The sequence below is a fragment of the Dendropsophus ebraccatus genome, chromosome 3 (assembly GCF_027789765.1).
Source record: "Dendropsophus ebraccatus isolate aDenEbr1 chromosome 3, aDenEbr1.pat, whole genome shotgun sequence".
In the NCBI taxonomy this organism is placed as follows: domain Eukaryota; kingdom Metazoa; phylum Chordata; class Amphibia; order Anura; family Hylidae; genus Dendropsophus; species Dendropsophus ebraccatus.
Window position 1 is genome coordinate 71,759,760 of NC_091456.1, and position 23,090 is coordinate 71,782,849.

At 38.0% G+C, this 23,090-nt stretch overlaps 1 protein-coding gene across 4 annotated transcripts in view; it reads left to right on the forward strand.

Moving 5' to 3' along the window:
• Positions 1-21,655, forward strand: part of LINGO2 (leucine rich repeat and Ig domain containing 2) — a 186,094-nt gene extending 164,439 nt beyond the window's left edge. For all 4 annotated transcript variants that reach the window (XM_069964293.1, XM_069964290.1, XM_069964292.1 and 1 more), the window contains one exon: positions 17,730-21,655. In XM_069964293.1, coding sequence (XP_069820394.1) covers positions 17,755-19,593 — 1,839 coding nt within the window. In that variant the 5' untranslated portion in view covers positions 17,730-17,754 and the 3' untranslated portion in view covers positions 19,594-21,655. The remainder of the gene's footprint in view (positions 1-17,729) is intronic.
• Positions 21,656-23,090: the final 1,435 nt, after the last annotated feature.

Below are 23,090 nucleotides of genomic sequence, written 5' to 3' on the forward strand. Positions count from 1 at the left end.
TTTGTGTTTTATTGCATTTCCCACCCCTTTACTTGTGTGTTAGGGTCACCACCCTTGATAATTTAAACGTTGTATAAAGTTAATTAAACCAAACTGACTCCTGTTCTCAAGGGATGAGAACAATTATGCTTCAATTACAGTCAAGTTCATTGATATACACACAGTGGTAACTGCCTCTTGGATTCATTATGAGAGTTTCTTTGGATATAGGTGTACAACCTCAATTTTTAATACCTACAGCAGTGATACAACTCCAAGAAAGAAAAGATCATTAGCACTACTATGTCACTGTCAATTGTACTACAAAAAGTCATTTTTACCAAAAGCTTTCTTTAATATAACATCTTTCAACAGTCGTGTAAAATGTAATAAGTTGGTTTGTAGGTTTAGAACATAATATTCTTTGACAGAGAATTTTAGTGCTTACATCTGGCAGTTTTATTGACACACAGTGACAGAATGAAATTCTAAAAATGATACATTGGATTACAATGTGTGTCAAATCCTTTGCCTGATTTAAATCTCTAAATCTAGCAATTTCACTAAACCTGTCCTTCAGGCAAGATATTACCTGTGGTCTCATTGATTTGAAAAGAGGCCTTTTCTTCTACAGTTCTCATGGAGTATTATACAGGTTAATATAAAATCTATCTATCTATCTATCTATCTATCTATCTATCTATCTATCTATGCAAACGGATTGTGAGTAGCACTGCCTTGAATGAGTTTGTAATGGGTGTCAGCCAGAGAGTCCAGACCACGGAGCTGATATATAAAGCAAATATCCCAACAGCAATCCCAGAGGTAACTTCAAATGTGTAAGGATTTATTCCATAGGTGAAAATAAAAAAGTGCAGCACAGCAATCAATAAGCCAGATTATTGACTGCTGTACTGCATTTTGTATTTCACCTATGAAATAAATCCTTACACTTTTAAAGTTACCTCTGGGAGTCTGTGACATCTAAAGATTCACCTCTAGGGGTTTTCTAATCACATGACCTATTTTTACCTGTTTGAACATTCTAGCCTGGAATTCAGAAAGTTCTATCTCCCTCCCACATAGAGTGTAGTGGAAGGAAGATGAATAGGATGAATTCCAAGCTAGAGTGTTTAAAGGAACAGGAAGTCTGTTATCAGATGTAGACTAAACAGAAATTATGGCTAATTAAAATACTGTAAGAGAGCAGATAGAAACAGAAAGAATGCATAAAGACTACAAAAAAGTAGTAAAATACCTTTATTTACCAATTAAATGTTCAATTATTAGGTAAAAATATGGTTCATAGTCAGAAAACCCCTTTAAGTGCTTTACAGTGTTTTAGCGAGTTGATATAAAAGGTATAAGATAAACAAGAACAAAGAGACAAGCACTCACTGGCTTGCGCGAAGTCTTTCCTCTATTCAATTTCTTGATTAACACACCAAATACTAGGAGAGGAAGCTTGATCTCAGTGTCCTCAGTGACGCACGTTTCGTGCTACAATAGCACTTTGTCAAGCTGAAGTAGCATTTGGTGTGTTAACCAAGAAATGAAATAAAGGAAAAGCTTCACGCAAGACGGTGAGTGCCCGTCTCTTTGTTCTTGTTTATATTATTGGGTTTTCTACTGTTCTTAGACGAGCTGCACCACCTGAGCGTATATAGCAGTGTTTCTCATATGCATCGTGAGTGATCAGTAGTGCCAGGTCTTCTGTTTCACTTAATATAAAAGGGAACCTGTTACCTTGAAAAGGCAATCTGATCTTCATGCATCATGTTATAGAGGAGAAATAGCTGAGCAGATTGGTATAATTTTGTGTGAAACGTTCTAGTATGGCATCTAATTTTGTAAATCTCTGTCCGTCCTCAGCAAAGTGGTCAAGTGGGCGCCCCCCCAGCTCTGTCTAAATGCATACTTCTACACGGACGCTGTCAGTCACTGATTATTGTGACTCATGTTTTTCAGTCAGTCAGCGGCATGGAGGCAGTGGGTTGGAGAGACTCTGACGATGCTATTTACTATTGTGGTGTTTGGGTAATTGTTTTTTAATTATAGATTTAACGACAGTACCAACTGAGTAGAATCCAACTATGTAACCATGTTGTCTCCCTTCATACTGGGTTACAGTGTACATTGTTTCTATTGTGCAGACATTATGTCATTCATAAATTAACCTAAAAGGTTGTACATTAAAATGCTGATCTCCCTTCATAGTGTTCTATACACTTCCAATTTTCTTGTAGCAAAGCATAGCTGCCAAATAATAAACTGCCTGGACAAATACCAAAAGCTTTTTGCTTGAATTGCCACTCCAGTCATTTCCCTATGCTATTCTGTAACTGTCCGCATTTAGGGAGTCTGAGGTACTCAAGGGATTCCACAGTGATCCGAGACGGAACAACGCAGGCAAGTAGCCCTCTGTCTCTTTCACTTTCTGCTTGACTTGTCCCTCTCAGCCTGGCAGGAGCATGAAGTGGGAAAGTGATGAATGGTTATCAAGGAAGAAATATATAAACCTATAAAATAATAGATAAGGAAGCAGGGAGAAAACCAGTCGCTAGGGTAAGGATGAGGAAATAGCAAGGTGGGGAAGCTGGATGTGAGTGCAAGAAATTGCATTAGAGGTTGCGGACTGGGTTTAAGCAGTTGAGTTTGTCATTTGATTTCATTCATTAGGATTTCCATAGCATCTAAAACAAATCTATTGTATTACTGTACCTTGGAACGTTTTAACGCTCACATAATACACTATAAAGAGTTAAAGTCTATAAATATAAAGTCTTTAATAGAATGAGAATGGGTTAGGAAATATTCCATATTCATATTCACCTGGATAAACATCCTAATATGTGTTGTATTTCCCTACACAGGCTTCACACACGGGCATCACTTACGGAATTTAAACAAGCATGACCATATGCTCTCTGAGCATGTTGACAAAATAAAAAGAAATTGGAGACATTCCCCGAGGGCATAGGAATGCTGCTGTGACTATGCATGAATGGGAATTGTATAGCGTCTCTAACTAGCAAAATGGTCCCTCACAAATCAAACATATAGAATATGTACATAGAGCTTATGAATCCGCAAATGCACGCATTTTAATGGGCTCGCAAACTGCAGCACCATGCTGCATTAAAACTCATTGACTTCTACATCATTTATTCTATTACTGGATTTCATTCTGCATTCAGTACATTATGTAATATATAATATGTACCTATACAGCATAAACGGGAAGATCAGCTAAGACAGGCTGCTGAAATCCTATTATAGCCAGGAGGGTGGACTCAATTGTACGTGTGAAAGAAAGTTCTCCAGGTCTGAAGGAATGAAAGTGTTGGCCAAAGATTCACAGATCGTTCAGCATTATGACCTATAGTCCACCCTGATAATGCAGGACTCTAAGTTGCGGTTTATATTTTAATTCAGAGATGGTCATTAGGTATAACTAGCCCTTCAATGCAATTGGGTTCAAGGCAGGGTTGAACTGGGGTGCATCATTACAGCACCGTCGAAACTGCAACTGTCATGACTGTCGTGCTGTATTACTGTACAGACTAATTAAGCCAATAAGTGCCTAATTGTTGGTAAAATTGTTTCTGCCTAAAGGAATCAGTGACACCTGGAGAATCACCACTCTCTTACTGCCCAGATCAGTCAGTACTCAGCAGCACATTTTATACCATGCTGTTTACTTTGTTTTCAATTTAAGACTATGTTCCCACTCTGTAATAAGAATGGTCGTTCCCTGTGAACGGCCATTGTTTTACACTACCTATGTCTGGAATTAATAAAAATGTACGTAGTGTTAAACAATAGCCATTAACGCGGAACGGCCGTTGTTTGTACAGCGCAGGAAGATAGCCTAAATATGAAGGAATTGGATCTTTACAACAGCTGGGGGGCCAAAGGTTCCCCATTTCTAGTCTAGTCTAAGATAAGACTCCCTATATATTACATTTATCATGTCTTATCTTGATGTTATATGCAGCCAAAGTACTATAAAACAGATATTTGATGTCAAATTTGATGCTTATTTTGGAAGGTACATGGATTTCTGCATTGTCCCTTCAGATGAATAGGATAGTTGCAGCACTTTTTTTTTCTTCTTCCAACAAATCCTGCTATTAACACATATATAACATGTGCCTCTTGGAGGTCAAGTCAAAACCTTGAACTCATTGATATTACTCACATGAACAATTACTGAAGTAAGAGTGCATCATCCTATAAGAAAAGGGCCACTATCGTTCAGGAATATAATTGCCATTAAAGGGTATAGAACTGGAGAGGCTGGAAACATGATTAACAGTGCTCTGGTCTGTTTCCATGGCTGCTACTCTATCAGTATAGTACACCACGGTATGCGCATATATATATATATATATATAAATATATATATATATATATATATATTTATATTTATATTACTCAGTGCATGCACTGCTGAGTGAGAGAACCTGGACCAATGAATGTAAAGTAAGCAGTGATGCATACTGTTTATGCATTGCTTCTCATGCATACCTTTGTCTAAATCACCCCCCCCAAGCACTGAAAAAAAGACTTCCAGTAGGACAGATCATTCCATTATCTTTGCCAGCGTGCCTATATCCTATAGTGTATCCTAATGTCATCTTATGGCTATATTCACACAACGTCAAAAATAGAGAAAAGGTGGCCAATTTTATATTTAAAATAACAGCTGTTTTTGCCACGATTTAACTGACTGCAATGGCAATGCATTGAAGTCAATGGGAAGACGGTCGTCCAATGCACACAGTGTATTGAATAACCAACGTTTTTGCTGCGGACGTCAAAATAATGAACATGATCATTATTTTCGGACATCTTTTGCAAACAGCGGACGTTTTTATTAGTAGTTCACACACAGTTTTCCTTTTTTCCACCATTCTTTCTCCGTCTTTACTATTAAATTTAATGGACTTTTCAATGAAGCCACACCCAAAGTTCAATTAGTAATCCCAAACTAAAATAATGTATAAACACCAGTCATTGCTCTAAGGGGAGGCCAGGCTGCTATATAACGTTCGTTATTTAGACTTAAAATAACAGACGTTATTTTAAATTGAGCTGAGAAAACATGTGAACATAGCCTGTGGGACTATACTTCCTATAAACTTCCTTCACATTGCACAATGGTCCAATTCGGAGGCAAATGATCACTGTAGACACTTTTGATGTTGAACAGGTGTGAGCATAGACACGTTTTAGCACAGCCAGCATTACCTTTTTCAGCAATTTGTGCTGCAGTAGCTCTTTTATTGAATCTGGAATTATGCTTTTGCTCCCCACATTCATCACACTGTCGGTATGTCACCCTCTAACTGTTTAACAGGTGCCATTGTAAAAAGATAGTAACTTTTTTTTTTTAATTATTATTATTATTATTATTATTCACTTTACATTTTTAGCTTATGGCTGATTTTCTAATATTTTGTTCTATTATTTATCTTTCCTAATAATTAGACTGCCTAGTAATTTTAATTCGGTAATTCATTTAGGTGCAATAAAAAGACATGCTATAGGCAAATATATGCTGGAAATCTTGAGGACTGAAAATTTGCTTACCTTACCTTAAAAAAGAAAAAAAAAATACAAACTCCAATGCCCAAAGCTCTGTATTTTCCTCCCAGGCTGCATGATTCTCTCTATAGCAATGACAGTTCAAAGAGGGAAGAAAAGGCCCCTAGTGGGTTTTTTGACTGACTGGTTTTGTATACAAGTCTAGCACTAAGAGGCTTTTTATGGACAAAATTTTTATACAACAGAAAAAGATAGATTTTTTTTTTACAGCTGTTTTTTTTTTGGAAGAAACTGAAAATGATTTCATTTATTTGCTGCGTGTGAAGGAGTACAAACATAAATTAAATGTAAATTTATAGCAATTCTCCCCTCCCCCATATTTAGGTTATGGGTATACACAGTAAAATGATACCAAAATACAGGCATAATTTTTAGTTAAGAAAAAACATGTGTGAACAGGTGATACAAAATTTTTTTGCTAATATATTCACACACCATTCTGGCCATTTAACAGCCGTCATTTAGGCCAGCTGTCAATTTGCTGTCAAATAATGGCCGTTGTTTTACATGATCATTTATTGTCTCATATGGACATAATTGTACAAATAACGGCCTTCATTATAAAATAAAGGCTGTTATATGACCTCAAAATGCTGGCCACCCTAAAAGAAGGCTGTCAAACGGACAAAAAAGACGTTGTGCGTATATAGCTTAATGCAGATTGTTTTGACAGCTGTAATCAATTACAGTCATGGACATATATCTATTTCCAACCATGCAAACTATTCTTTACTATAGGAATGTTGTCTTTGATGGACAAGTGTCTTTTTTTAACTTAAGGAACTAGGTAACTGCCACGTGTCAGGAACTTACCTGACCTGGCTCCTGTGGCAGGCATTGTGCCTCCATTGTGGTACTGGGAGTGCGGCAGGAGTTCCAGGCTGTGCCATGTAGTTCTGCCTCATTGGTGCTGAGGCTGACTGGCCTATCTGGGAAGCAGAAACACTGGGGCCGACCCAACGTTCCCACAAATGTCTGGGGAAGGATATTTAAACAGGTGTGTGCAGATTTTTTGTGATGTTTTTTGTGTTGCTTACCTAACATCACCAGCATTACCACCTAAAGGCCCCAACACTTTAGCAGTGCAGGAACCGTCGTTCAGTTGGAGTTTGCCACTTAGGGCAGCATGTCAAGTGTTCAGGGACAATGGGTTGGGTTCTAGTTAGGACTTAATATACCCGCCTTGACAAGACGTAATTGTAATTGGCCAGATCATCCTAAGCAAACTTGGCCAAAACAATATGCAAAGGAAGCATTAACAGGATCTGTTGCAATACACATTCAAAACATTAAAGACACTGTTAGATAGCTGTTAGGCCAAAGAGACACATGATAACTTTCAAATATCTGTCTGTGCTTCCAAATATTTTATAAGCTGTCAAGCCTCAACGCTTTCCCTTCCATAGCTTATGATGCTTATTGGACAGTATGGGCTCAACCCCTAAATCTCATTCCTGTACTATGCAGGAAGCCGGTCTCAGTTTTCATCAGACTGTCAACAAAGCAAAAACAGGGATGGGAGGGGGAGCAAGGACATATTACAGTCTTCATCACTTTGATTCTTTTTACCATAGAATAAAAACATGTTAAATACGTTATGGAAGCACAGGTGGGTATATAAAAAAGTGCCATGTGTATTGCTATCTTAACAGTTAGCTAATAGTGTCAACTAATTGGATCTTTGAAATTTCTGCATACAAACGCACCTGTCACCAGTAGTTTGGATCGCTAGGGAAACACACTGTGCAATTCATTTACAGTTAGCCCCGTACATGGAACCCACCAACGCTTGGAAAATCTGAACTTCTGTCGGCAGTAGGGATGAGCGAATTGGCCGAGGTTCGGGTTCGTATGAACCTGAACTATCGGCTTCTGATTTCCGCTGTCTGCCTGCTCCGTGGAGAGGGTGGATACAGCCTGAGGACTGCCTAGAAAACTGGGATACAGCCTATGGCTATGGCTGTATACCAGTTTTTCAGGCAGTCCTCAAGGTTTTATCCACCCTCTGCACGTAGCGGGCAGACAGCGGGAATCAGAAGCCGAGAGTTCAGGTTCATACGAACCCGAACCTCGGCCGGTTCGCTTATCCCTAGTCGGCAACTGTGTCTATACACAGAAGTTTCAAAAATCGTACTGTAACAGGTATGCTTTAAAGTTTTTAGGATATCATATAAATCCTACACAAGAATTACAAATTATATATTATCTTTGATCTAGTAATGACAGAATGAGGTTTGTTTTTCTAGAAAATAAGATCACTCATAGCTTAACCCTACTAAGGAATAGGGTAAATTCATAATATGTAAAATCTCATAAAGCAGGCAGTGCAACTAAATTTTTTTTTTTATAAAATAATGGTGTTTTAAAGCTAAATCATTAAAGGATTTTGTATTATCACATTTACTATAGGAATAATATCTGATTTTCATGTATGCTTTTAGCAATCGGATGAGATTGCCAGTAAATGAAACTTCATTCAATAAGTAATGATCACAATGAGCAGGAAAAATATCCCTTTGATTAGTATTCTTTTCTAAAGGCCGGAGTCAGAGTCCAAGACTGTCTTCTTTCTCTCCCCTGCTAATGATCTACAGTTGATCTGATCAATCCCTTTCACAGTTGCTTGTAATTATAAGGCTTTGAATACAAAATCTCAGGAAGGACTCAATTTAATGAAGTGTCTTAGTTCGAAGTTACAGCTAAATACTCTCTGATAATAGTGAAAAGTACATGCACACGTGGGTACACCTAATCTCAGCAGCACCTATTAATTACTAAGTTATATAATTTCTAAAGATACATAATAAAACCAAACAAATATAGTGAAACTTCCTTGGAAGATCAACTCTAAGAAGACCTGTCCCCATGAAGATCAAATCTTCCTGGGACCAATTTGCAGTTACATTATAGCTAATATATAATTGATATATAGTTGTCCTCTTTATAAAGACCACTTTACAGTCTGTCTGATGACCAACCTTTTTAACCCCTTCACATCAGCCATGCAGCTATATACTTTTCTATACATTGCCAATGCCCTGTGCATTAGGAATGTATATATAATGTATGTCGGCAGTGTGGATCGGTTTTAATTTCTGCCGGGCAGGCAGCCATAATCATGCGGCTGCCTGTCATTGACCACTTAAAGGCTGCAATCAATAGCGATTATAGCTTTTAAAGGGAAACGATCAGCCGGGTAGAAGAATCTAACATGCTGATAGATCCCTATGGTGCATGGGGCCCTGAGTATAAAGGTAAGTCTCTTACCTTCATCCTCAGTGTAGTTTCAATGCAATTTATAGTTTAATACTGTATCTAGTAGGGCCGCTTGGAGCACTGCAGATGGGGCTACCACCCTCAGAGCACCGTTCTAACAATATAAATGACAATATGGTTTCAAAATGGTAAACAGAGGAAAAAACACCAAGATATATCAGGAAAACGATTAATAAACAACAATCATAAATGTTCTTTTACATCAATATGATACCAATAAAAACTATAGATCATGGCACAAAAAAATGAGCCCTCAGCAAGCCCTATAGGTGAAAAAGTAAAAATGCTATGGCTCTTTGAAGGCGAAGAGGATCATTGCTTCAGTGTGAGCTGGACATTTGTGCATCAGTGACCTTTGTCATTATGCTAAACTCTCTGTACAATAGACATCATTCTGCAGCACTGTTTGCTGCCACCTGTTGAGGAAGAATCTATGATTTGGAGGAATTCAAAGTGAATGCAAGGAGAAGCTATGTTAGGGGCATAGTGAGGAAAGCCATGCTGGGAACTGAGGGAAAGGAATGTTGGGGCATGAGAAGGACTAGGGAGTGGTGACTGACAAGTTGATGGTGTCATCCTTGAAATTGACAAGGTTAAGTTGGTCTTCCTGATTAATGAGAATAATAGTGAAGACATGCTAAGGACTGCGGAGAAGCAGGGACTGTTCATCATGCACTACAATGTACTGGTAGGGCGCACTGCACACAGGTGAAAGACTACTTGGATATTGAATTCACATATTACCTTTACATTACAAGACTAGGTATAGGGCAGGACAAACAATGCAGTATATGTGAACTGTGACTTTTGTATAGTTATATGTGAACTGTATATGTTTTCTGTCTTTATTATGCAGGTTACTTAGCGATCTGTATACTTTTTAAATATATATTTCAAGGAAGTTTTATGTGACTGTTTACTCATTTATGGTGCGTTCACACCTACAGGATCTGCAGCTGATTTTCTGCAGCAGATTTCATTTAAATAACTGAACACAGCATCAAATCTGCTGCAGATCTGCTGCAGATCCTGTAGGTGTGAACGCACCCTTAACCTTTATTCCAATTCTAGTATAAATGTAGTGTGTAAGTTTGCCTGCTCTAGGTACAGTAACTATTGTACTAAGCTTATTATTGTCATAATAAGCTGCAATAAATTAATAAATATCTTTAAGTTACACAATCAATATGTGTTTTGGTGTTTTGATGCATGAGGTCCAGTACTGGTTATATTCAGTAGTACCTGGCTATAATATTTATATATTTTTTTAAACTAGGTGATACATCTTTAAAGGGGTTGTCTGAAGTTAAGCATTTATTAAAATATGGCTGTTGGTGCATATAAAACGATGATCATTACCTCTCTGCACTCTCCCAGTGTCCTGTTGCAGTGTCGCTAGTGTCTCCCGCTGACTACAGAGCCTCCACTTCTGAGACAAACTCCTCTCTGAAGTGACAGCCTGCTCAGCCAATCACTGACTGACAGGGGACAGCCCGATGACTAGTGATTGCCTTAGCGGGCTGTCACTCATGAGACATGTTTGTCTCAGAAGTGGAGGCACTGCAGTCAGCAGGGGACACCGGCAACACCGCAACAGGACACCACAACAGTGTTTTTATAAGTGATTTATATGCACCAACAGCAATATATTAAATATTTTTACCGCTAGACAACCCCTTTAAGAATGGGTGGAAATACATTTATACATTCAAGTTACACATCTAAATAATATGGAAGAATTTTCATTGTAACAAATAGTTATCTTAGTAACAAATAGTTAAATACATTGGCAGAAAGTATCTACACTCTTATACTATCGCTGCAATTTCAGTACCGGCAGTTAATACCAGAGTATTTCAGTTCTTTCCTATTCAGCCTACAGCATCTTAGTCCCTCTGAAACACATATAATTAATCTTCAGGAATACATTGTGGAAATTAGTCATGTCAGACAGCGGTCATGCACATCCCAGTGGTAATGCCCATAAACTGCGTTCCTTTATTAGCACATTTTCCTTTCCGGACCTGATGTATTTCAAGAGACACCATTCATAGCTTCTTCTCTTACATTTTTCTTCTTCAAAGAGCAATTTCCCCAAATACCTAGAAGTATAAGTAACTGAGTCTTCCTCTTGAGTGAAGTCATTTGGCATTCTGCTGAGACTTTTCTTGGTTAGCCTAGCCTCTTACATAGGTACTACGGGACTGCGATCAGGGCATAAAGCTTTCCATTGACCCTGAAAGTATATAAAGTATATCAACATCTCTCTCAAGTTATTTTGCCAGCTGACTAGTTCTTGCAAGACTTGTAATCTGGAATTTTTAAGGTGTCTATTAATGGAGTGCAACAGCAAGAGTCTTAGAAAGTTAAAATAAGGGTGTTGTTACTCTGTAGCAGAGGTGCACAACCTGTTGCCCTCCAGCTGTTGCAAAACTACAGTTATCATCATGCCCAGATTGCCAACATTCTAGATTAGAAGTGCTATAGGTTTGCCAAGAACTAGCCAGCTGAAAAAAATCACTTGAGGGAGATTTTTCTATCTCGATGAAAAACATGGCAGAACTTCATACCACATATCCTTCTTTTTTCCTCTTCCCTCTCAGCTTTTAAAGAGCACACTATTCTCATATCCCTCAACCAATGCTAATGTTAACAATCACATTAGCTTAAACTTTATTATTTAGACAATAATTATATAAGGACAGATTTACTAGGACCACACAAAAAACTAACACGATATGGAGATCTGTTGTCTAGTCAGGTATTTTCTTTTTCCGTTTTGTGTTATTTTGTCTGTTACTTTTTAATGTGTTTGTTTACTGGTCTTTCTTTCCTATTTCATGTGATTTGCTATCCAGGTTTATATTGTGTTTATTAGAAATGTAGTGTATCTGCCCTTTGGGACCTGTGCATTCTTTTCCACTGTTCTCTATATTCAGATTGGCTTCACATGTACCACTTGTAAGGATACAATATCATGCCATTCCATTAGGGGGGCTAGACATTGTATATACTAGAGTTCATGAAAAGTCTATATATTAGCCAGATTCATCAATCTGTTTGAAAGAAAAAAGTGTATGATTTTTATCTCAATGTGTAAGGCTATGTTCACACTACGTATCTTTCCGGCCGTAGTGCAAACCGTGAATATATGCACGTAGTTTTAAGGTTGATGCGTTCGCTTGAAAGTATACGATATACAGCCGCACAATGCACACTACGTATGAGCTTACGGCCGGATCGTATACGGTGCCGTGAAAAATGATCAAGACTATTGTTTGAAGCCGGAACTGTTCCAACTCACGGCTGTGGATTTCCATGTGGTCCCGTACGGAGTACTTATTTCAGCCAAATTGAACGTGATTTTTAGATCCAAAAGGTTCTGTGTGTTTTATTGGGCTGGGCAAAGATTTCCAAGTAAATGACCTGTTTCAGATCACTTTGAAACAAGCTAGGGAAGCATAACTCTACTACAGGCGTATGTTTGCGGTCCGCCCGCATGTTTGCAATCCGGCCGCATGTCTATTTTTCCCACTGCCGTACTTTCAGCCGCACATGTACGGCTGCGTACGAACTACCGCCGGAAAGATACGTAGTGTGAACATAGCCTAAATGTGTATGATTTTTGTCTTAAACAGCAACCATCTCTCTGAGACAAAAAGCAGACACACTTTTGTTTCAGACAGCCCGATACATCGCAGCTATTGTATATATGTATATCCGCATAATTGTCACCCTTTGGTACTAAAGACTCAAGAGACGGTTTAGAAGTTTGGCCCATAATGTATTTAGTGCTTCTAGCATATTAGGAGAATGTTTGTTCGTTTGCAAGTGTCAATATACAGTATGCTGCTTACTTGGATGCAATAATTGATGTCTATGAATTAATAATATAGAGTCCATAAGAAAATATACCTTATAGTGTCACTGTCCTTTTGAAAAACTTTTGGCATGTCATAGGGACATACATCCGATAAAAACCTGTTCTAAAAAAAAAATATATTTTTTGTAGTGTGTGTACACTGGAGGGAGTATGTGCGGTAAGTCCTGGCACTTGCTGGTTGCTGTGATCAGTCCAGGTCTGAGTGTTCAGACTCCAACCGATTATGAGAACAAGCCAGGAGAAGACCGCACTAAGCACGATTCTCTCTGTGTCACCTGATCAATCAGTTCTGTCTGATTGCCTATTGTCTTTGGAGTCTGACTGATATCACGTGACACAGCGGGAAGCGGATGCCCTACAACAGGGTCCTCTTCCTGCTCGTTCTTATGATTGTTATGGGTCTGAACACTCAGTCCTGGACTGATCAAAACTTTTGACATGTCTCTATGACATCCAAAAAGTTTTTCAAAATGACAGCGACACTTTAAAGGAAACCTGTCACCATGATAAAGTTATCTAATCGATCAGCATGATGTTATACACAGGGAGAGCTGGGCAGATCCATATGCAATATATGTGTTTGTGGGAAAAGATTCACAACAACTTGTCATTTATTGATTGAAATATCTGATCTTTCCACGCTAAGAAGTCCAGTGAGTGATCCTGTCAATGAGTGACACTGTTCACTGGATTCCTGGAATAGATAAAACAGATATTTGAGTCGATAAAGGACATGTTATAGTTAATATTTTCACATATAGATACAGTATATATCAAATTCTTCATCTCTTTGTGTTCTATAATGTGGTGTTGATAGATTAAATAGCATTTTCATGATGAAAGTTCCCTTTAAGGTAATATTCCATGTGCTATCAGAATTTAGCTTTTAATGAGTAATAGAAATAAAAGCTTGCTGATGGTAAGAGAAATTTTGACATGTTAAATTGAAATTTTAAGTCCTATGAATGTAACATTTAAGTAAATGCATAAAAGACACAATCTTATGATTGGTGACAACATTTCGGGCAGCATGTATGATAGCTGTCAAGGAAAGATATATAGAATTACCATAATGAAAATATTGCTCAATCTTCCTTGAAATAACACATGTTGGAAACAGGTGTCTTATCATTAGATTCATCATGATCTATGTTTAGAATTCATCTTAAGTTACAGCACAACCGTTGAGAAAATGTATAGATTCTCCACACAGGGAGGAGGTTTACCTAGATTTGTTTTATAGCAAATGCACAAATTACTGATTTGCCACCCCACTTTGCTATGTTGTGTCCTTGGCACCATCAGTTAGTCTGTCTGCAGCCTATGCCAAAAATATCTTTTCAAACCGCCTTCTTTGGACAGTGTCACCAAGATGGGGTTTCGTAGTTATTGAGCTCCCATGTTCCTGCTTTGCTCCAGTGCTGAAATCCAAAGGCATCATCACTGAGACACAATGCAGCCCTTGTAATGCATTTCAATCGGCTCACAGGGGCTCATAAATTACAGAGCTGGGCCGAAGTGAGGAAAGGGGGTTAAAGGGGGGGAAGCTGACAGTATAATTTTTTCTTCTCAAAATACATGAAAATACAGATTATTAGTAATGTCAAATATTTCACCAGATCAAGTAGGGGCAAAATAAAAAGAGTCACAGTTGAGAAAAACAGTATAGAATCATCAAATAAATAAAGCTCTTTCTTGTTATTTCTTGGTCTTTTATGGCGGCCGGAATTCTTAAAGGCATTGATTTTACTGATGATAAATAATACTCTACATGTATCTGGTTCCACCTGCTTTACAAATTATTAACAGATCACCTTTGTAGTATGTCATCTAACAGTTGTTTAAAGTCCCACTAAAAATGTTCAATCAGATTATGGTCTGGACTGTCCACTGACCATGAAATTGAGTTGATATGCTTTTCCTGAAAAAATAAAATAAAATAAACTTTTTGCTCTGTATCTCCAAGATGCTTTTCATGACATCCAACCCCCCATCATAAATTAGAGGGAAAATATGATTGTTTACGTTAGGCAGTGATCTCTCTATGTACCATTAGAGCCAGACTAAAGTTCCAGCATCATTTTCTTGGTCATTACTATACATGAGCGCAACTTAAGCATACTCGAGTCCAGTTGTTTGGTATTTAAATACCAGTGACTAAAGAGGTTGGATGAAGCGCTAACGAGTCTGGGAAAACATGGATATAGCCTGTGGTTGTATCAAAGTTTTCCAAGCAGCTTTAGAGCTGTATCCAACTTCTTCAGCCATTTTCTTGTAAGACTGTTGCAAACTCTGACTCCACCTACTTTTCTATATTTTTTTTTATATTTATGGCATGTTGCTTGAAGTTTTCTATTCTTATAGTTTCCCTGCCCTGTTTGTTTATGTTTCTTATTTTGTTTTGTTTTTTAGTACCTTGTACAGTATGTCCTTGCACCAAACTTTACTCCCAGCTGACTGGGAATAGCTAATATCTTTTGTTGTACTCTCTATTAGATTTTTTTATTTTGTTAGAGCTTTATACTTCTTTCCATACTTTCAGTTGACATGTCTCTTGTTTCATACAGTTTTTGAACCAACTAAAGCAACTCTTTAGGATCTGTAATTAGTGTTTCTTTTAGGCCAGGCCTACACTGTGACTTTTTGTACTGCTACAAGTTTGGAAATACAGTGGCAGCCCACTAGATTGCAGGAAAGTAAATGAAACACAGCTGTGACATTAACATCAATCATGCAGCACTAAAAAAGTTGTAAAAAAAGAATTTAATTTTATTTTTTTGAATGCTCAGCTACTACTAAAAGTGAAAACGTAGACTGACGGACTTCAAATGAATCAGATTTATCATAGTGCATTATGCTGATTAGAATTTGCACCTGAAGTTGGGCAAGTTATTGTAGCACCTAAAGCCTTTAACCAAGCCACTCCGTCTTTTCATGCCCAACAGAAAAATGTAAACAGACGTGTAAAAAAGGTATAGTATCTAAGCATACTATACTAATAAGCATGGTATGCTTAGTATGCAAATTGCACCAACATTCTGCCCTATTTGCAATAGTAAATTCGTGCCACTGTTTGTTGCCTTATGATTTGCATGTAAAATCCCTTTTTGCATGGACCAGTATTCAGCTAAATGAGTACCTACTAGGTACCTACCTAGCAATGCTAGATCAGCCGATTAAGAAGGAAACACGAGTTCTTAGCTAATCACATGTTTTGGGCAGCCAGTAAAATCAATGTTATTGACTACTGACACATCGTTGTGTGTAAATAGGGAATGTAAGGTCAACAAAGACGACGTTGAGGACCACAGGAATGATCGAGCGATCTTTCATGTGGTCCAGCTACAAAACTAACCCCTTCAGGATCGGACTGCTTTTGGCTTTCAGTACCAGAGCCCATCTTTTAAATCGAACCTGTCTCACTTTATGCGGTTGTAGCTACATGATGTTATACCTTTTCTTTCTGATTCTGAGATTATTTTTTCGTGACATATTGTACTTTAGGTTAGTGGTAAATTTGTCAAAACAAATTTAGCTAAAAATGCATTTTTTTGTGAAAAATTAATTTAAAATTTTATGTGGTCTGTGGTTTTATCATGTAATACTTTTATTGCCAGTGTCATTACAAATGCAGCGATACTAAATATGTGTACTTTTTATTTTTATTTTTTTCCAACATTTATTATTGTATTTGGGGCTATAGGGATTGCAAATGAATTATACTTTATCATTAATACTTTTGTGCATGTGTTGGTTTTTTTACACTTTATTTTTTTGTCCCACTATGGGGACTTCACTGTACAATTACCTAATTAGAAGCCTATTGCATTGCAGTGCTGATCTGCTGATCAATGTGCCTGTAGTGGGCAAAGCTGATCAGACTCAGCCTTAAGCTGACACTGATCAGCCACCGTAGCTGAGACACAGGAGGCTTCGGGGAAGCCTCCTGACGTCACAGCAACAATTGGGGCTGTGCAATCTCACCACACAACCCGGATGGGGAATGAAGGGAGGATCCTCCCTTCTTTTAGCACTATAGGGGCTGGGATCGCAGTGATTGCAGCACCTTTAGGGTTAACTGCCGAGAGCTGGCAGATAGCCGGGCCCCCCCGTGGATGACACGGGCGCAGCTCCTGCGTCTGTGTTATGCCTGTGACGTACCAGCATGTCCATCTTCGAGAACGCTATGCAGAACTGGACAGGCCGGTACGTGATTTGGTAGGAAGGAGTTAATACAGCTTTGTTGATGAGTACTGATCTCCGCAATCAGTGTTAGTTTTTGAAAGCCAGTCAGCCAGAGTAAATGGACCTTTACGTACAAAGTACTGAAGTTGAGTGAAAATCCTGTAATTATGGCAATAGCATATTTTTTTCCAGGTTTACAAAAACAAACTTTGGAACAGTTTAGGATTTAATTGAATTTTATGTGAAATGTGACATTACAAAATTCCAATTTACTCAGTAGAAACAATCAATTTACATGGAGAACAACTCTGGGTATCTGCATCAATTACAGGGTATTGCAAAACTAATACTGTATATTATATACAAACCTATTACCTTTGGCATCAATGTTTTCCTATTTAAACTGCTGAGATATCTAGGTAATTGCAGAGCATCGCGCATACATTCCTTAAATATAAAATAACATATTATGCTTTGTTGATTCACATTTTCATTCTGTAATAATGTTACTTGAAGACTTCACATCTCTTTACGTGACATTAATGATGTCTGGTGTGACAAACTGTTTCATAGTAGGTGTAATACGTTCATGATGCCATCATCAGAGTTACTCATCAGAGGAGAGGGAAGAACTAGAAAAATGAGTCAGACTTTTAACGTCAGCAGTTGCATAAAAGAAAAGCAAGATGTGTGATAATGTATTTCTGTCAGTGATAGAGACATTTTACATTCTTTAGAATTTACAATCACTACTATATTGTATTACTTACACACATTTTTTTCTTGGCTATTTCAGGTCGGTGACCAGAGAATTGTACTTCATGGGAGGAGTCATGCTTCACACGGCCACATCCTGCTGGCAAATAATCCTGTGTGTGACCATGCTCTTGGTCTATGTGGGATCCACTGTCGGTTGTCCAGCTCGTTGCGAGTGCTCAGCACAAAACAAATCCGTCAGCTGTCATCGACGACGACTCATCGCCATGCCAGAAGGAATCCCCATAGAGACTAAAATTCTGGATTTAAGTAAGAACAAACTGAAAGTTGTTGGACCAGATGATTTTTCATCCTATCCTTTGTTGGAGGAAATAGACCTTAGTGACAACATCATTTCAAACGTGGAGGCTGGAGCATTTAATAATCTTTATAATCTTCGTTCGTTGAGCTTAAAAGGAAACCGCTTAAAACTGGTGGACTTAGGGGTCTTCACAGGTTTGTCAAATTTGACTAAGCTTGATATAAGTGAAAACAAAATAGTTATTCTACTAGACTATATGTTTCAGGGTCTTCATAATTTAAAGTCCCTAGAAGTTGGAGATAATCAGTTAGTTTTTATATCTCATAGAGCTTTTAGTGGACTGCTTAGCCTGGAGCAGCTCACACTGGAAAAATGCAACTTGACAGCTGTTCCCACCGATGCCCTCTCACACCTTCACAACCTCTTTAGTCTGCATTTGAAACATCTAAACATACATGTTTTGCCTGAAATTGCCTTTAAGAGATTGTTTCGACTGAAAATCTTGGAGATAAGCAACTGGCCTCTGCTGGACATGGTGCCTGCTAACAGTTTTTATGGTCTAAACCTTACATTTCTCTCAATCACCAATACCAATATCTCAGCAATTCCTTATCACGCTTTAAAACACTTGGTTTACCTAACTCACTTAAACCTCTCATTCAACCCCATTAGTGTTATTGAAGCAGGAGTACTGGCAGATTTGGTTCGACTTCAGGAATTACACATTGCAGGAGCTCAGCTGCGTATCATTGAGCCGCATGCTTTTCAAGGACTACGCTTCCTGCGTCTTCTTAATTTGTCTCAAAACCTATTGGAAAGTCTGGAAGAGAATGTGTTCCACTCCCCGAAAGCTCTGGAAGTACTTTGCATTGATAATAACCCTTTAATATGTGACTGTCGCCTAATTTGGATGTTACAGAGACACCCTGTTTTAAACTTTGGGAGCCATCAGCCAATGTGTGCTAGTCCAGACAATATTAAAGAGAGATCCTTTAAGGAATTTCACACCACTGTATTATCTTTTTACTTTATATGTAAAAAACCTAAAATTAAGGAAAGAGAGATAGTACAGCTTCACGTCGATGAGGGACAGAGAGTTCAGATGAACTGCAATGCTGATGGAGATCCTCAGCCAATGATTTCATGGGTTACTCCACGTAGGAGGATGGTTTCTGCAAAGTCCCACGGAAGAGCCACTGTTCTTGGAAATGGTACCCTGGAAATAAGGTATGCTCAAGTTCAAGACACTGGAACCTATGTTTGTGTTGCTAGCAACGCTGCTGGAAATGACACCTTCTCGGCATCCCTTACTGTGAAAGGATTTGTTCCTGATCGTTCCTACACTAACATGACCCCAATGTTTATTACGGAATTAAATGAAACAAACAGCAATGGAACCAATACAAACATGACCTATTCGTTTGACCTCAAGACAATTTTGGTTTCTACCGCTATGGGTTGCTTTACATTCCTGGGAGTAGTTTTGTTTTGTTTCCTACTGCTTTTTGTGTGGAGCCGAGGGAAAGGCAAGCATAAAAACAACATTGACCTGGAATATGTTCCTCGGAAAAACAATGGTGCTGTAGTAGAAGCAGATGTTGCAGGCACTGTACCCAGGAGATTTAATATGAAAATGATATAGTGGGTAGCTGCCTACAAAGCTTTGTTTTCACGTGGCATTGTTTCTACCCCTAATACAGCCTGGCAATTTGGATTGCTGGGTGGAGCAGCTGTATGCAGCTGTCACTGTGTCAAATTGGATTTATGGAATGGGAAAGACCATCTGGAGCTGCTCAAAAGAGGCCAGTGACCTATGGGCAAGAACATGAGAGCATTTCATGGAGTTGTTTTACTAATTGTTTGCATTGCAAATATTGGCATTCTGGGGATCTCAGTAACAAACTGTTGGCTCATTCTCATGGACAAATATTCAACATTTTCTACCACTCCGAAAACAAATCAAGCAAACAAACCTACAGTGTAGGCTTTACATATAAAATGACACACGTGTCCAAAACATAATCTAGAGTGTACTTTGTATCTATAGATATCATTTGTTTAATCTGAGCATCATTCTTTCTTGTTGGTTTCACTCTACAAATGAATTGGTATGGTTTATTTTATACACTTGCCCAACCTGAAGCAATACAAAGGAGAAATTGTGCTTGGTCTCCACTAAGAATGACTTCAATAAGATCCACCATGGCTCTCATACTAAAGATCACATGCAGCTTATCTATGACTGGTCCATTTTACAGAAATGACTCAATGGGGACCGTTTGAAATGCCAAGATATTTTTATGTGTACAAAAAGAGATCCATATTTCTATTTAATCTAAATTCTAAATGTTTAAAATTGATTTTATATTTGAAATGACCATGTCCCCTTTACACACATATCTTTATAGAAATGACATTTTCAGCTGCATGGTTTTTAATATGGAAACCATGGAAAAAACTATTGAGCGAATACCTGTTTTTTTTTTTCTTTTTTGTTCTGTTTTTTTTTGTTTATAGCTAACAGAAAACCATTTTAAGGCTAAACTGATGCTTGGTTGTATTTACTTGTGACAATATTTATAAGGACATGTACCTAATTTGATACAGAGCTGAGTTATTTTTTTATACCTAGTATCACAAATGATCCATTTACTGTAACGAAAAATATATGGTATTCACTTAAGCTGATAAACTGGAGGCTACTGCTTGACTGATTTTATTTAGAGGGATTCAGGAGTGCAGATCAGAATAACCCAGTTGTATCTTATGGCTTGCAGTAAATGATAAAAATTTAGTATTGTAGCAGATGACTATGAAAAAAAAAATCTAAGACAAACTCATTTCTTGCAATACAAATAAATAAATAAAGCTTAATAGGCTGTCCACTAAAAGTTATAAAAAAGGTGTACGCATAAAGCCATTTAACACATCAGTGTTTTGTTAAAAACAGAAATAATTTTATATACAGTACATATATATGTCAAACACTACGGAAAATAATCTATCTGTGCTTATTTCAATGATTGCGGCATTTAAAAGTATATTGCTAAGGAGAAAAGCGGTGTATTTTGGGGTATTATCCTTCTCCATAGAGAGGGTTCTGGATGTTGCACATTAAGATATTTTTCCTTAAAGGGGTTATCCATATGTGGATCAGTGCCAATCCTGTCCATGGGATGTGTCATATATTGTAGCTCAGCCCTATTCACTTAAATGGGGATGGGCTGCAACACCAGGCATAATCCATTAACAAGAGTAGCACTGTTTCTAAATAAAAAAAAAAATAAAAATCTTGGACGCCCATTTGATGGTGGTTCATAAAAGTGTATAAGAAATCTAAATATTCAACTCAGAGGGATATATAATTATTTCTTCAAGTGATTAATCTCATAATTCACAGTTCTCACAATACAGTTGTTTGACTGTATGTTTGTCAAATCAAGAAATCTTATTTGTTCTGCTTCATGAAAATAATGACCAAAGGGCTCAAAATCGGAAGAAATCATAATTCTTACTGACCCATATCAATTCAGCTTCATTATGTCCCAGTGCTGTAATGCTAATTCACATTGATCCAGATAGGAGTATCTGTTTATTAATGTTCCAGTCAGTGAAAATACCTGTAATTTGTGCAAACTTTAATTTGAATGCTTACATTTATTTATTTTTTTTCTAGTTATAAACTGAAACACTGATAACATTAAAAGTGCTAAACATGTTCAAATAACAGCCAAAAAGCATAATAAAATTGAATCATTCTCTATTGAACTGCATGTGTGGGCCTTTCTACATAAAATACTATGTTCTGGTTCACTGTGTAAAAGACATTTGCATTATTTTTTATGATACACCTTGTAGCATTTAAAAAAGATTTGTAGTGCTTATCCATAGTTTTTGACAACTGGGAATAAAATTACACTTAGGCGTTTGTACGGCTTCTAAACAAGATATTTATAGCAGGGGATAAAGGAGTTTTCCAGATGATGAAACCTATTTCAACTGTGTAATAAATTAACATATATTGGTAAATAAAAAAATCTTTTCTTTCTGCTCTGTTCTTCATCACTGCCCCACTTTCTGCCAGGTGTACATCATGTACTGGATTTTCTGTTCTTGCTATACACTCCAGTGGTATACTTCAGGCGCATTTTGTCTCCCTCACGCTAGAGTAGGAACAGGAAAGCCACTACAGGATTAACCTCACACAGAAAGTGGGCTAAGGGTGGGTTCACACTGAGGAATCCGCGTGGAGAAGCTCCCACACATTACATCGTTCACCCCCGCTCGCGGCCTGCACATTTCCACCTACGCCATTGACTCCATTCTATGGTCGGGCGAATTCCGCTGTCTGCCGAAAGAATTGACATATCAATTCTTTCGGTGGACGACAGAATCTGAATGTATTGAATGGAGTCTATGGCACAGGCGGAGATGGGCATAGCTGCGAGTGGGGGCGAGCAACGGAATCCCCAGGAACTTCTCCGTGCAGATTCCTTAGTGTGAACCCACCCTAAGGCCATGTTCACACAACATAAGTAAAGTATTAATCTTGTTGCCGATTTGCAACATTGCCGTGACTAATACTTTACTTACATTGTGCTGCAGCTAAAGGGAATCCCGGCCAGAGCATATACACATAGGGGGAGATTTATGAAAGGGTGTAAATATACACCTGGTGTAAACTGCCCACAGCAACCAATCACAGCTCCTCTTATATTTTAACAGAGCTGAAAGCTGAGCTGTGATTGGTTGCTATGGGCAGTTTACACCAGGTGTATATTTACACCCCTTCATAAAGGGTACTGCAGTACCTGCTGGGATAATCTTCAGAAACACTGGCCCTTCTGTGACCCGGCCAAATCATAGAATGGCCGTTGTTATACATAGTGGGAACATGGCCTATATGTGAAAATAGAGCAGACACTTTTTTTTTTCTCAAGAGCAGAGGGACAGCATAAGAAATAGATTTTAAAAATTACTTACCGATATGTGTTCATTGATTAGCAGGGAAAATTACTATTATGGAGTTATAGCTCCTGCTCTGTAATACAATTAGCTCATTGGCTCATTAGCTCTAACAGATTTGCACAGATAGATTTACACTTCTCGAAGAATTTTTTCTCTACATGTGCAATCTGG